General features: G+C 39.3%; 1 protein-coding gene across 2 annotated transcripts in view; it reads left to right on the plus strand.

The window, feature by feature from the left end:
• LOC139443407 (uncharacterized) overlaps positions 1-16787 on the plus strand; it is a 167006-nt gene that overhangs the window by 8545 nt on the left and 141674 nt on the right. For both annotated transcript variants that reach the window (XM_071224395.1, XM_071224396.1), the window contains exons 2-3: positions 1983-2054; positions 10819-10991. In XM_071224395.1, coding sequence (XP_071080496.1) covers positions 1983-2054; positions 10819-10991 — 245 coding nt within the window. The remainder of the gene's footprint in view (positions 1-1982; positions 2055-10818; positions 10992-16787) is intronic.

A 16787-nucleotide genomic window follows, 5' to 3' on the forward strand; every position in this document is an offset into this window, starting at 1 on the left:
TGTATATATGTATCGCTGTTGTGAGTGAGTGAGTATGGTTTTACGCTGCTTTTAGCAATATTCCGGCAATATCACGGTGGGGGACACCAGAAATGGGCTTCACACATTGTATCCATGTCGGGAATCGAACCCGGGCCTTCGGCGTGGCGAGCTAACACTTTAACCACTAGCCTACCCGACTGCCCCTCGCTGTTGTGAAGTTATGACACATCATATGCACAGATGCCAATTAGAACTCATCTGAAACAGCTCTCAAAAGGTTCACGAACTGGTTGAAAAATACCCAAGGGAGTACAAATATACTGACTATCAAAACCCAAAGTGTATGATAACATTGTGTAAATACGCAGTGGTTGAAAGCGTTATATTGGGCCGCGTGACACGGCCCTCCTGACCTTGTTGACTTCCAGTCTTCTTAAGTTTGAAGACTGTTTTAGATTTTATCAGTTTGTGAAATGACCTTTAGACAACATATCGAAAATAGTTGTTTCATAACCAGGGAATTATATATTATCACACTTCAACTGACCTCTGACAAGATGATTTCTTTTTATTTAAACATTCAGCTCCTTATTGTATAAGTGTCAACAAGTTGTGGTTCATAGCCTGGTAGAATCTTGAAATAGTATTTTCCTTCAACTTGAACATGTTAAAAGGTAAACAGTTTGTATTTTCAGATCCACAGGTATTGCTAAGAATTGTTAGGTAGTGAATTATATAATACTTAAAATACTGTGCAGTACAAAAATATAGGTAATTTTCCAGGGCGCTCTATATTCAAAACAGCTGTGAGACTGACATGACCTCATTCCGGAGTACAGCAATGTTATCAAACACCGAATGTCATGCTATGTTGGTTCCCTGACAAAAGGAGGGTCTGTTTAACAGAATGCTGGCTAAGGCCACTTAGATAAAAAGGACTTTTAACAATGTATTTTAGATGTTATAATAGATATTATTATTCAAGCATGTGTGTCATCCTGAATTTACAAAACGAGTTTCAGAATACTTGTATTTCCCAAGCGAGAGGATTATACATGAATTCTTACACTAGTTTTGTAAAATCAGTATGACACACATGTGAGTGTAATAATTTCTTTATTACCCATCATTTATTAATTCTTTTGAGACCCCATTTAGAAAATTGCACCACAAAAAGAAAACCACAACTGTCGAATGATGTGAACAATCTTCACCTATGACATCGTTTCTAGTGTGACATCATTCCTACTTTACGTCACAATAAGATTTGAAAGACGTCATCAATGCCGTCCACATGATGTAAGCAATACACTGGTGCACGTGAAGTGATATTTTCACTAGTGCACTTTCAATTCTTTTGTACCCGGTTATTTTTTACCTTATGGGTAATAATTCTGTGTACCATACAAAAGAAAAGATGATTCAACACTGTGTAGCAGGGCGTGGAGTCGTCCCACAGATGACATCCTTACCTTGTCAGCTTGCTGACGGGGTTAACCTCTTTGGTCATGTGGACAAAGCGTCTGCCCTTGGATCAGAAGGTCCGTGGTTCGAATCCCATCACAGGACTCGGAAATTTTATGGCCGCTACAAACCCAGTTGGGATTGAGCCTCGAGTAACCAATCCCGTAAGAGTGGACTAAATTGGATCAGGTGGTCAGACAAAGTGACATGGTTGATTTTGTGTCAATGTACCCTGGCATTGTTTGATCTTCCTCATTATATCAATCATTGGTTTGTCTGGTCCACACTCAGTTACTTCAGGCAGCCTTCATTCAGCTGGAATATTGCTGTGTCTGGAGTGAAAAACACGAAACAAAACATGTCGTGCAAGACCAGTCTACATTTGAAATTGTAATCACTATTAATTCATTGAGAGGCTTTACCTTCATTGTAAAAGCAATCATACATCAATCCCCGATCCACTGTACTCTGTCAGTGAAAACAGATAGATAGCATTGATTTAACCCTGATTCTGTGAATGTGGTTGTTGGTTCTAGGTCGGAGCCAGCCATGCTGCAGTGTGGTGAAGCGACAGATAATGAAGAAACCAGACCTCGGAGAATCACCAGGTAAAACACTTCAGCAATTAAACCAATTCCATTGTTGATTTGCAGGGAAAGCTTAATGCTTTTAGCCAACAATTGGTGTGAGAAAGAGTTTGAAGTGCCTTGATTCTGATTTCGTTTTTTGACTGCCTGATTCTTGTTGATTCCTAGGTTTTTGTAAATTCCATTTTTGTATGAATAAATGGCAACTTCCTTGAAGCGTGTGACACCTATTTGATCCTAGTTTACAATTGGCAATCACGAAATGTGGTACAAATCTGTATCATATCCACTTATACGAGCACAGAAGCTGTAACGTCTACACCACAAAAGTTAAATGTTTTGCAATTAAAGTGATAACAAACTGCTCTGCTGATTTTGTTGAGAGTAATTTACTCATGTTTCATGAAGTCTGCTATTTATTTTTCTTGGATAGGACCAATGAATGCTATGTTTAGTGTTCTCCAATCGCTACCTTCTGGAAATTGGTCACCACCTGTCTCATTTAGGTAGACTGGAGCCCAGTTGTTAAACTGAAACACCTTTAATAACTGAAACTGAAATAAGAGTAAACACAATTACACTTTGACATAAGTTTGTTTGTTTGTTTGTCGTTTAATGCCACACTCAGCAATATTCCAGCTATATGATGGCGGTCTGTAAATAATCAAGTCAGGACCAGACAGTCCAGGGATTGACATCATGAGCATCGATCCACGCAATTGGGATCGATGACATGCATCAACCAAGTCAGCGAGCCTGACCACCCGATGCCGTTAGTCGCCTCTTACAACAAGCATAGTCGACTATTATAGCAACCATGGGTTGCTGAAGACCTATTCTACCCCGGATCTTCACGGGCCCGTTGACATAAGTACAAGGCTTCATGTATATTTCTCATAATCAGACTAGTGTATAGGGTCTGACTATCAGTGATTGACAGTGACTAAACATTAACGATACATTAACACATTAATGAATGTGCCATCAACTTCGGTTGTATCAAACTATCAATGACACCATCCATAAATAAACTTAAAGGGCCAGTACATCAATGGTTGTGGGTGTTTATCCATCATGCATGAAATAATTTCTGAGTGTGACACCACACCTTTAGTTCATGCACGATTCAATTCTCAAACCAGAACGCCAGTGCTACGCAGAATAACTGGCTTCAGTCACGTTTCTACTATAGGCAAATTGCAGCTTGTGTGTTTTTCCAATCTCATTAAAATCAGATCTTAGTTTCCGCTTGTGCCAAACAAAGATCTGAGGACATCCCATTATGGGTCACGTCAGAACGACCTTCGCAAACTTTGACCGACCATTAGAAAACACATTCAGACTGTCACTTTCATGATCTGGTAAGCGACGCTCTGATTGGTTGGATGAAAGGTCATTCTGACGTGACCTGTAATGGGATGTCCTCAGATGTTTGTTTAGCAGTAGCGAGAACTAAGATCTGATTTTAATGAGATTGGTGTTTTCTTACGGATGAGTATTAAAATACTATTTGGCAGCTTGATTTGAGTGAGCAATACGGTCACTTTGAGGTGTAAAGCTATATTGTCATGCACCTCACTGTCACAGCTGTAGAAGTATATGTATATAATTATGCTAAACAATATGTAAAGCACACGGAAAGGCTTGCGTTTTGTTCATATTTCAGAATAAGTATGTTTGTTTACAAACAAGAGAAAAGTCATGTGAGCAGAAACTTCTCTCGCAGTATAAGGTGGATAAGCTTGGGGTTATCGGCTATTGTTTACAAACAATTCTTCAGAATGTACTGTCCTTTGAATGGCAGTTTGTCAATAAAATAAACATGCCTCATGAAACGTGTGTTTTGCATTGAAATCTCCAATACTAAAAATGTACGTAAGAACAAGAGCTGGGACGAGTCCAAATTTACTACCCGGGTACCCAACCCCCTCTTACCTGACCAAACCCTGGTACCCACTGTAGGTCTCAAGAGTTGGGAGCACAATGTCTAATTGGGAATAGTTTAACTGCAGCCCTGGCAAAAACTGTTTAGATACATGTATGAAACCCGAGACCATATAATAGATACATGGTCTCTTATGAAACAATTGAATCATGCATACACTGAAGTTGACTGAAGCTTATCTTTACTCAAACATATACAAGTCAAAAGGAATGTGTGCATCATCATAAAGAACTGGGAACAATAGCGACTTGTAGTGAGTTTTTGTCATCAAACAATATGTCTTGTGACTAACCACGGGTCCGGGTAAAACTGTGACTACCCGGGTCCTACTCATGACCCACCCGACCCGAGTACCCAAGTTACCTGTCCCAGCCCTGATAAGAACTGATGCATATGGCAATTATGAGTGACCAAACTTTCTAGTAACTTTCTAGAATGGCTAACTGTTCTCAAGCCACCTGGCAGGTGACAGGAAGTACAAAAAACTTGTTTGCTACAATGGGATTATGGGAAAATTATATCAGTGTACACTCAAGGATCCATGTTGTATGATGGTACACAATACATGGTATTTTAGTAAGTATGTCATGTGACAGATACACCTGTACTATTCTATATGTCCACATGTGTGTTCTCACTGTCGACAAACATTACAAAAAGTGCTGATTAAGAAGAGTTAGAAATTCCATGGTAAGGCCATCAATACTATTTTGTTTCACATGTCCTCCTTTAGCTTCAGTTGGATTCCTCATGCCAGTAAACAAAAACAGTGAATATGAAAAGGACACTGCTGTTTTATTTTATATATGTGCTAAGTAGGCCCACAATTTGCCTGCAAGAGTATATAGATTTTGTGAATTTTCCAAAAACCCTATCTGTTAGGAAACTCATTGTTATTGTGCTATAAGACACTAGATCATAAAGACCTTCTTACTTCCCTCGAGAGCTGGATTGGAGTTGTTGATATTGCACTACAGTGGATCAAATTGTATATGTTAGGTTGACACCAGTCTGTGTATATAGATGGCACAGCCTCAGAGAACATAGAACTTCAGTACAGGATTCCTCGGTTTGGGTCCCATTCTGTTTGTGATGTTCACAACGCCTTTTGGATCAGATCTCACAACCTTGATTTCCATCTGTATGACGATGACACCCAAATCAACTTTAGTTTTAAACCTTCGGACCTTCATCTTTGATTTCTGCCTGCAAAGCAGTCTCAAACTGCATCCGGGAAATCAAAATATGAAGGACTGCACATTTCCTGAAGTTAAACCATGATAAGACGAAATTTTCACTTTGTGTTCACAAATGACAAGGCACGAAGTCCTACCCTTACATCAGGAAATAGATGTCTGTATTATTGGCCCAAGTGATGATGCCCGCAATTTGCGAGTCATATTGACAACAATGAGCCTGGAGAAACACATCAACAACATCTGTAAAAATGCTCATTATCATATAAGAAACATCGGCCATATCAGCCTTATCAGGAAGTATATTAACAAATCAACTACAGCAACGCTAATCCAAGCATGCTCTGCTCTACAGTCTTCCTGTATATCATTCAAACAAGACCCAGAAGGTCCAAATTTTGGCAGCAAGAGTAATCACATTACTAGAAAGTACAAACACATGACTCCTGGTCTCAAGAAATTATACTGGCTGTCAGTCCGTCAAAGAATCAATCATAAAATACTAGTTTTGATGTTCAACACTGAAGCTCCAGTATATCTGTCTGATCTTGAACAGAAGTACCTGCCATCACGTTCCCTCAGGTCATCAGGTACTGGCGAGAACTGTACCATCACATACTCGGACATTTGATGATCGGCCATTTCAAGATGCAGGACCTTCCCTTTGTGTAAGATCAGCAGCAGAACTATGTACTTTCAAATCCCGATTAAAGACGCATTTATTCAGTGAAGCTATCAACATGAGTTTCTTTCAGATGTGTTCAGTGCTCTTGGCACTTGTATGGTAACTGGATACTGGTGGTATATAAATCGGTTTATGCACACGAAGTCGAGTTTCCAATGACTGGACATGGGTAGGTTAATCCCCCTGGTCGTGAGATTTTGGCAAATAAAGGCTTAGCTGTACAATAGACCATGTCGCATGTTGTTGTAAGCCTGAGTCCGGATATATATATGCGTTTGACTAGATACATGGTATCTGAAGCTGATCTTGCGAAAAATGCAATGTCTGTGTTTCCAGCAGCAAGGTCACGCTTTAACGATGCCAGGCGGGTGTCACCTCACTGTATTTTCTTCTCCTCTTTTTTTTTTTTTCTGGCCTGCTTCAAACTGAATGAGTTTTGTCTGTATGGAATTCTGGGTGCTGGCGATGTAGTGTAAGGCTTAGAAAATTTTAGGATGGACTTTGACACTAATTTCCGTTATGGTAACCCTCCAAATGGTTATTTGTACGTGGTCCGGAGTTGTCGTGGTGGTTTCATTCTTGGAGCTGAATATTTTCCTCTATCCAATAGCTGGTTATGTAGGCTGGATCTGCATGATTCAAAAGTAGGGAGTGATGCTACCTCGGGTGCTGCACAGAAGGCCTTCATCTCTTCATCATACAAGGTTGGCATGGGTGTCAAGGACGTGGAAGCCTTGGTTTTCAAGTCATCCAAGAATCCCTTCATCTGAAACATTACAAAAATTGTGAAAAAGAAATATTATCAACCATCAAGTCACAAATCGAACAAAGGGAACAAGTCTTTTAGTCTTTTAAAGATGATATTTGGTTCTTAACTGGGTCTTACTAACACATTTAAATGGATGATTTAAGCTTCTGAATCGTTACTCCATTTATCTTAGAGGATATTGAAGACATTTACCTTAATTTCGTTGTGAACTGGAGGATGATTGTGAGTGTCCTTGACAGATGTCAAGATGTCATTCAGTGTTGATGCCGATGCTATGGAATCCTTCTTAATACACTTCAAGTTCGTGCAGTCAAGTTCGTCTTGTTGATTCTCTACATGTATCCACCGACTACCAGATATCTCCCTCCTCTAGATGTTGGTAGAAAGAGACTGTTCAGCTGAGCGTTTGCCATTTTTAAAGTAAAAATTGCCATTTCTGCACCTATATATACTTCTTTTGTTTTCAAAAGATATTGATAACAGTTCACCAATATTGCATCTATCAAATCAGCTGAACAGATATAAGTGAATAGATATATCAGTGAACTACTCCGAAATCCTTTATCAAAACACTTTGTAACAACAAGGAACATCAAAGAAATCCGCTGTTTGACTTTCTGGGAACAGTTTCACATCAAAAGGTTGACTTCCTGTGCAGACACCTATAAATCCACATATGTATGTATGCATAGTGCCGTTGTGTCATTGTACAAAGCGATCTTAGCGCTATGGTGATCGTAACTCCCATACCTTAGCATAGACTTACGACAGTCGTAGCGCCAAGGTTGTTTTGTACAACGGCACCCTGGTTTCTGTGTTCTACCAAGAGGTTATAAGGAAGTAAAAACAAAGCTATACAGGCCGGCAGATCAGCTCCCTACTTTGAATTTCTCATTATAATATGTAGCAGGATATTTTCTGTGAAATGGGAAATGCTTAAAAAGAGATTCCAGAGTACCTCCCTGAACAAATATTGAGGCAGGAGAATAGGTTGATTTGAAATGCTTTTACATTTTTGAGAAGGACAGTAATTGAGGATGGGTGAGAAACAAGAAACACAAATAAAAATACAGATCGCCTAAGGCAAACAAACATTTTGTCCCATTAACATTACTGAAAGAGAATGAGGATCTGACAGTTGTCACACTGACAATGAAGGGCCTGTCAGGACTTAAGGAAATCTTCCGAGAAAAGTTGTAAAAAGTCAAGAATACATAGAGTGTATTGACATTTTTCTAACAGACATGATATATCATGAGCGAGTGAGTGAGTGAGCATGGTTTTATGCCGCTTTTAGCAATATTTTAGCAATATCACGGCGGGGGACACCAGAAATGGGCTTCACACATTGTACCCATTTTGGGAGTCGAACCTGGGTCTTCTGCGTGACGAGCGAACGCTATAACCACTGGGCTACCTGACCGCCCCTAATATCACGAGTTCAGTTTAATCTTTATTGGACATGGTGAAAGTGGACAATTGATCTAGCAGGTATGAAGGCATACGCCTGGAGGAACTATCTACCCCTTCATGCACATGGTGGTACGTGATCCTGTGTACAGAGTACAGACCATGCACACTTCAGGTGAAGTTAAGCAGTGTTTGTCGCAGAGAGTAGGTGGATGGGTGTCTGTTTGGCAAGCTTGAGCTTCTAGGGCTTTGGTCCCACCCTACTCTAAAACATGTTACATGGGGTGTCACTGACAGCAAGTGACTTTGTTTGAAATATGCCTCTGTTCACCCTACAGTGAATGGGTACCCGGTAGGATGAGATGGTAATGTGGTTGTTGACCTTCTAGCACTTCATGAGGCAGGTTGAGTTTGATACTCCCCAAGGAGCTGAGAATGAAGTTTCAATACACACTTATTCCTTGACAGGGGTAAAAAAAAGTTGAAAACAGCCAGTGACTGAAAATGTATTTGTTCTTGTGTTTCTCACTTGACTTTTGTTTCCACAACATGATGTTCGGAAGAACAAGATTTCCTAAAAAACAGAACAAAATGAAAGCAGTAATGGAGAAATCATGAGGATCTCTTGATTCCTGAAGTGGAATTAATGGACTTACACAAAGTGTGCACACAGGCACAGGAAGCAAAAAAGAAATATTTGTATGAAAAGTCAATTCTTATGAATAAATAGACTTCACACACTTCTTATTTAGTCATCAACACAAAACACTGTAGACAACAGTACATGCTTCAGAAAAATAATGCAACTCAAGTCCTAGACTAACATCTAGTCTCTGATGTGAACATATCGTACAGAAAAATACAGTTGTTTAATTATCTTAATAAAAATATAATAAAAAGGAGCCCAGAGACGCTCTTCATTTTCAGATAGTTCAGTAATCTAGACTTGCCAAACATTATAGACTTGCATGGGCTGTATCTGATATATTTGTATCATGGTCTGTAAGATAGACTTCTCAAGTCTCTGCCGCCCTGTTATCAGCCAATCAGGAAATAGCAGACAACTAGTGGGCGTGGTCTAATTCTTTTTCTATGATGGGAACATAAACATAAAACAAATTGCTTGGTTAGCCAATAAATACCATGGAATAATTTATTTATTATGACCTAATCATGAATCGTTATCTAAACTCTTCGACCAACATACACAGAAGGCAAAATGTCTTACTGAAACATGGGCAGTGATGTATTGTAATATAAGACAGTAATTACGTCACTAAGACGCATGCTGTCCGGAGTGTTAAAGTCATTTGCACAGTTGTTGTCAAAGACCTCCATTAGCCCTGCCACTTCATGTGACAGATAGGCGAAACAGACGACACAAACAGCAGGTAATTTGGACGTCAGTAGCAGCTGGCTGACTTTTCTTATCTCCCAATTACATCAGACAACATGTTTGTAAATGTATCTTGTTGTTTATGTGCTATATGCAGCTTCCCACCATCCCACGGTAAGCATCCGGTATACCACATGTTAATTTATCAATTGAACAAGTCTTGGGTCATGTCAGTGTCCACAGCTGATGACTCTTGAAGATCCGGGGTAGAATAGGTCTTCAGCAACCCATGCTTGCCATCAAAGGCAACTATGCTTGTCGTAAGAGGCGACTGATGGGATCAGGTGGTCAGGCTCGCTGACTTGGATGATGCATGTCATCAATCCCAATTGCGTAGATCGATGCTAATGATGTCAATCACTGGATTGTCTGGCCCATTATGGATTATTTACAGATCTCCGTCATATAGCTGGAATATTACTGAGTGCGGCGTTAAACAACAAACAAACAAACACAACTGGTGCACGTGAATTAGACTGGTATTTTCACGTGATCATGTGTGCTCATAGCCTTAGGGCTGAATATTTTATTCATTTGTCACTCATTGCAAGAAAAAAACACCAAAACATACACTACAACTTTGAAATATTCGTGTACCAGATAAATGTTTCACAGCATCCAGCATCGATCAACACAAATTGTACACCAGATGCCGAGCCTGTTGTTCTGAATGCTGCATTAAACACTGCAGGGAGAATAAACCACTCATTGCAACCCTCATGCTTTATTCTGTCTGCAGAGTTTTATTGTATGATAATAAACTCCTTTCATCATTCATTTCTTAAATATGACCTTCAGGAAAGATCATAACAAACTAATGATTAATGCATGTCTAGTATCCCATAAGTTTCTATCTGAATATAATGAGAAAAAGTCGTTTTTCTTCTGAAAGCTTTCCTGTGATAAACATAGTGAGTCACAGACGTTTACCACTTCGGTGAAACCCACAAGCATGGGCATGGTGCTGACAAACCTAGAAACATAATCAGGGCGAACCAGGATTTGAACCCACAATCATAGGTTTCTGGCGTGCCCAAGGGACGCAACTCTGCACAGTGAATTGCAGCGCCTTAGAGTGATTGGGTCACCTATGCCCCCTGATTAACATGATGTTTCTTTAACATTAAGTCGTTAAGTATCTGTATGACATGGTGACTCATTCTTGATGTGTAGTCTATTATTAACATTGTGGAGAAATACACTTTACAAGATGCAAACAAAGGGTAACATTTGCCCTGAGGAACAATACAGGAAGCCTGAGGTGTTTTGGGGTCATGGCTTTCTTGTCAGGGGCTCACTCACTCACAAACTCACTCACATTTGTCTTGGCATATTGACCAAGAAAACACAAAATTATCTGTTTAATATTTTTTATATCTTACAGAGCAGTGAAGTCCAAGCTTGCGGCCAAAGCTCGTCGGGACCAGGAGAGTGTAGAGTTGGCCAATGTGTGTGAGGTGCTGCCGTTCAACATGTCCACTCTCAACAAGATGGACAAGAGCTCCATCATCAGACTGGCCATCACCTACATCCACATGAAGACCTGCATCCAGGCAGGTAGGCCCGCTCACTCATACAGAGCCGTGAAGATCCGGGGTAGAATAGGTCTAGTCTGATCATGAGATATACTCATGAAGCCTGGTACTTATGTCAAAGGACCCGTGAAGATCCGAGTAGAATAGGTCTTCAGCAACCGACGCTTGCCATAAAAGGCGAATATGCTTGTCGTAAGAGGCGACTAACGGGATCGGGTGGAGAAGCTCGCCGACTTGGTTGCTGCATGTCATCAATCCCAATTGTGTTGATCGATGCTGATGATGTCAATCACTGGATTGTCTGGTCCAGACTCGATTATTTACAGACCGCCGTCATATAGCTGGAATATTGCTGAGTGTGGCATTAAACAACAAACAAACAACGAAACTCACTCATACAGGTGCAAGCTGGACTCAACTCAACTCAGGGTGACAATTTTACAAGTTGCTGTTATAATAGCAGTAGTTAGAACTACTATTGTGAGGCTGTTGCAATTGTTGCAACACTGTATGAATAGTATGTGATAGTTAAAAGCACTGTTGTGATACTATGGCAACAGTAACAGATTTTCAGGTCCATTCTATGTACCTTTTCACCCAATACATATCTCTCCCACTTTTGAATGTGATCGTCATGGGGTTGCCAGCTACATCTATGGAGAAAATCTCACATTTCCCTCTAAAAAATAACGTCATCCAATTTACATCATCAAGTCGTGAGCGCATAAAACATTCTACCATCGGGATGTCATTTCTGGAGGTTCGAATATACACTCCCAACTCAATGTCGTCGTAATTTAGACAACGTTACTTTTTAGAGGGTAGTGGGTTGTTCCCCTTAGATGTAGCTTGGCAATGGCCAAATGATTGCCTCCAAAAGTGGACGAGATATGGCAATCTGAATTGGGGGGAAAAGTCTACACACTACTTCTGTAGCAATAGTATTCTGAGCTTCTTTCTCTTTCAACAGTGCTGCTTTTTTCAACATGATCACATGCCTAACCTGTCTCAAGTAAACCAATGTGAGATGTATTAGAGGCACAAGAAGTTGTGACATGTCGTCATGTGTACAGCACACAGGTCACACATCATGCTCACACATGCAGGTCGCAATGTAAGTGTAATAATCTTGGATGCGACATTAAAGTTTAAACCCCATTTCACCTCACCTCACCTCACCTCACCTCACCTCACTTCAACATGCAAATGCAGAAAAAAGACATGTGTCCCACATTGGAAGAACCAGTTTTATAGATGTAGAACATGATGAATGATGACATCGAGTGTTAAGAGCTGACTAGTATTATCGTGCCTCAGTTTACCCAGCAGCAAATGGGTATCCTGCCATGTGAGATGCTTGTGTGAATGCAGAACCTTTCAGCCGCTAATAACCACCTTGGGTTGTATACTCCCAAGGGAGTTGAGAAAACAATTTGGAATTAATAATGTATCTCCATGATCAAGCCCTAGGGGTGGATCAGGAGCAATATCAATATACATTATCATCACCATCTTTTGAACTGTTGATGCTATAGTCATACGTTTTTAACTCAAAGTCCTCAGGACCATATAGCCGTGAGAGGTTTTATTGCTGGACAAAGCGGACAACTGGATCTTTTCTATTTAATGCGTGTAATATGGGAATTAAGTTCATCATAATGAACACAGAGCATCAAACAGATGCAAAATCATCATCAAAGTTGCATTAGTGATACTAAAGTATTTATATCAATAATCGAAAGTTAAATTTCACTGATTTTTATATCAGAATACACATCACATTGCTGATGAGCTGATCATAATGTGATGACAATCAACAGAATCATGGATTTGTAGTGCGTAATGAAAGTTGAAAAGAATATTATGTGTGTTTCTGATGATGCCCTGACCAGACCCGTTGCTATGGAACAATGCTGAGATCCGTTCACTCCTTGACAGTGAAGCAGCATTAATATGACTTGTAAATCTCAGAAAAAGTAAATGTGTTTGAAGCACCTCTAAAATATATGACTTCTACTCTCTACAGATGTTTATATGTTTGAATATAGATAAAACTTCAGTCAACTTCAGTGTATACATGACCAGATCATTTTATATGTGTATCTAAATACATTTTGTCCAGGGCTAGTCAAACGATTCTCAATCGGACATTTTGTACCTCTCTTGAGACCTACAAAATGGTACCCGGGTAGAGATGGGTAATAGGTGGATGGGTACCCGGGTAGTAAATTTGGACTCGTACCAGCCCTAATTGTAGTAGTTGCATTGTGTAGCTGAGTCATTTATACTTATCATTTAATGTTTATTAAGTCAACTGTATGTGAGTCGATGCACACCAAAGTAGCTGTGATTACTGTTGTTACTGATCGCCATTGTCTCTGTTATTGTACAGATAAGTAGAAAGTTGATGTGTTTGGTCACTACGCCGATGTGGCGTCACAGACCTGGAGGGCCCTGTCTGACACTTCCATGACCGTGTGGGCCCTCCAGACTTGGATGACCACAAGGTGCACACTGAATTAACACTGTTCATGACAACACTGTCCATCAAAACGTCCGTGGTGTCAATACCGAGACCTAAACACTATTATCACTTAGAAAATAGCCTCCCTCTCGAGGGGTTGTGTGGTCCCAGCATGCAATGCTGGAAATTGTCAGAGCAATCATTGTGGTTTCCATCTACTCTGCAATATTACTTACTGATTTTTGTGGCAACCTACGCTTAATTTGAAAAGTATCAAGAGTTAGGGAATGTATAACTTGCCTCTCTAAGGGAGACATTGTGTTAAGAATGCATTGTGTTCATTTAACCCTTGGTTTTGAATGGATGGTGTTAGTGGATTGGAACTGAATACGTGATGGTTGGCGACAAGATAGTCTGGATGATCCGCTGCTTTATTGAATTTGTAGCAATGTTTCTATGGCTGCTGTAGAAACTTTGCAAAAAGCTGTCACCTATGTTCTTATTAAGGAAGAAACTTTATGGGTGTCAGGTTCTTTATTATGAGTGAGTGAGTGAGTATGGTTTTACACCGCTTTTAGCAATATTCCAACAATATCACGGCAAGGGCCACCAGAAATGGGCTTCACACATTGTACCCGTGTAGGAAATCAAACCCGGGTCTTCGGCATGACAACCAAACGATGTAACCACTAGGCTACCCAGACGTTCCCTGAAAGGAAATATGATTTCGCTTCTGTACAAATTGACGTGTTGAATCACAAAGCTCGATGTGCTGTCAGGGACAATTTGGACTCTGTCTGAATGGCTGTGCTGGCCATCTGGTTGGTGACACTGGAGGTTGACAGTAGTCAGTGAGAATCAGCGTTGTTATGTGAAAAGTAGGAAATACTCACTGTCCACTGGAATAAATCGAAGAACATTTTTTGTATAGTAATAAAGTATTATTATTTAATTTAAATCATAGTGGGGTGTGTCCCAATGAAACTTTGGTCAGGAATGTAGGTGTTTAAGTAAGTGGCCTATTAAAAGTAGGGAATATTTTGTATATTTGAAAATCCCTTAAAAAGTAGGAAATATTTTATATATGTGTGAGTGCCTGGAAAATAGTATATATTTTGTATGTGTCAGAGCCACTTGAAAGTAGTGAATGTTTTGTACATGTGAGAGCCCCTTGTAAGGTAGGGAATATTATTTATACATGAGAGCCCCTTGAAAAGTAGGGAATATTTTTTATATGTGAGGGCCCCTTGAAAAGGAGAGAATGTTTTGTACATGTGAGAGCCCCTTGAAAAGTAGGGAATAATTTTTAAACGTGAGAGCGCCTTGAAAAATAGTTAATATTTTGTACATGTGAGAGCCCCTTGAAAAGTAGGGAATATTTTGTATATGGGACAATGCCATGAAATGTAGGGAATGTTTGTATATGTGATGGCCCCTGGAAAAGTAGGAAATATTTTGTATTTGAAAAATAGGGAATACGTGAGATTCTCAGAGAAAACTTGGAAACAATCAGCTGTGTATGCATAACGGTGACCTTGCCTGGTGTGTGCCATTACCATTACCGTTTAATTGGCACCAACCACAAGAACCTGGCTTCAAAGATAGCGCCTGTATCTGTACTATTCCCATATGTGCTGTCTACTAGCTAATGTACTGCTGAGTCAAATATTTCCACTGGCCGGCCTAGTGAACAATTTGGGACGTGCATAGCGAAGATGGATGGCAAACCTTCAATGAATATTCACTTTTGGTGGGGATGTTGCATTGGTTCCCCCACAGGATGCAGTTCAGTCTCATCGGATGATTTACGGACCAGATTACGGTAGAATGAAGATTTATTGTTGTCAAGGCCTGAAGTAATTGTTCTGATCCAGGATACCTTGAAGCTGTGAGTGTTGCTGCAGATTGTATGATGCAGTCTAAAGTCAGTGGGTACTATATATGCAGGAAGGATTTTGCAGAGACACTTTCAGGAATATTCCTCTATTACATCCTGCCATACTATGATCTATGCCTGGGTTGATGTGCAGATTGAGTCTCATGTTACAAGACTCAGGGGACATTAACAGACATTTCTTTAATATTTGTTTATCATAAAATTGCTTAAAATCTTCACTCTGGATTTTACACCCATTATGGGCGATCAATATAAACATAGGCTATAATCAAGTACAAGTATGTTAAATCACAAAGGTTACATATGTTATAATCAAGTACAAGCTTTACGTGTAATAATCAAGTGCAAGTGTTACATGTTATAATCAAGTACAAGTGTTACATGTTATAATCAAGTACAAGCTTTACATGTAATAAACAAGTGCAAGTGTTACATGTTATAATCAAGTACAAGTGTTACATGTTATAATCAAGTACAAACTTTACATGTAATAATCAAGTACAAGTGTTACATGTTATAATCAAGTACAAGCTTTACATGTTATAATCAAGTGCAAGTGTTACATGTTATAATCAAGTGCAAGTGTTACATGTTATAATCAAGTACAAGTGTTACATGTTATAATCAAGTACAAGTGTTACATGTTATAATCAAGTACAAGTGTTACATGTTATAATCAAGTACAAGCTTTACATGTAATAATCAAGTACAAGTGTTACATGTTATAATCAAGTACAAGTGTTACATGTTATAATCAAGTACAAGCTTTACATGTAATAATCAAGTACAAGTGTTACATGTTATAATCAAGTACAAGTGTTACATGTAATAATCAAGTACAAGTGTTACATGTTATAATCAAGTACAAGTGTTACATGTTATAATCAAGTACAAGCTTTACATGTAATAATCAAGTACAAGTGTTACATGTTATAATCAAGTACAAGTGTTACATGTTATAATCAAGTACAAGTGTTACATGTAATAATCAAGTACAAGTGTTACATGTTATAATCAAGTACAAGTGTTACATGTTATAATCAAGTGCAAGTGTTACATGTTAAAATCAAGTGCAAGTGTTACATGTTATAATCAAGTACAAGCTTTACATGTAATAATCAAGTACAAGTGTTACATGTTATAATCAAGTACAAGTGTTACATGTTATAATCAAGTACAAGTGTTACATGTTATAATCAAGTACAAGTGTTACATGTTATAATCAAGTACAAGTGTTACATGTTATAATCAAGTACAAGTGTTACATATGTTATAATCAAGTACAAACTACAAAGGGGCTTTGGGGTCTGCTAGTGGTTAAAGTATTCGCTCGTCCCGCCTAGGCCTGGGTTGGCATCCCAACATGGGTACAATGTGTGAAGCCCATTTCTGGTGTCCCTTCCATGACATTGCTGGAATATTGCTAAAAGCAGCATAAAACCATACTCACTCACACA

This window comes from Haliotis cracherodii, unplaced genomic scaffold (genome assembly GCF_022045235.1).
Source record: "Haliotis cracherodii isolate W230 unplaced genomic scaffold, xgHalCrac1.p SCAF_5, whole genome shotgun sequence".
NCBI classification, from domain to species: Eukaryota; Metazoa; Mollusca; class Gastropoda; order Lepetellida; family Haliotidae; genus Haliotis; species Haliotis cracherodii.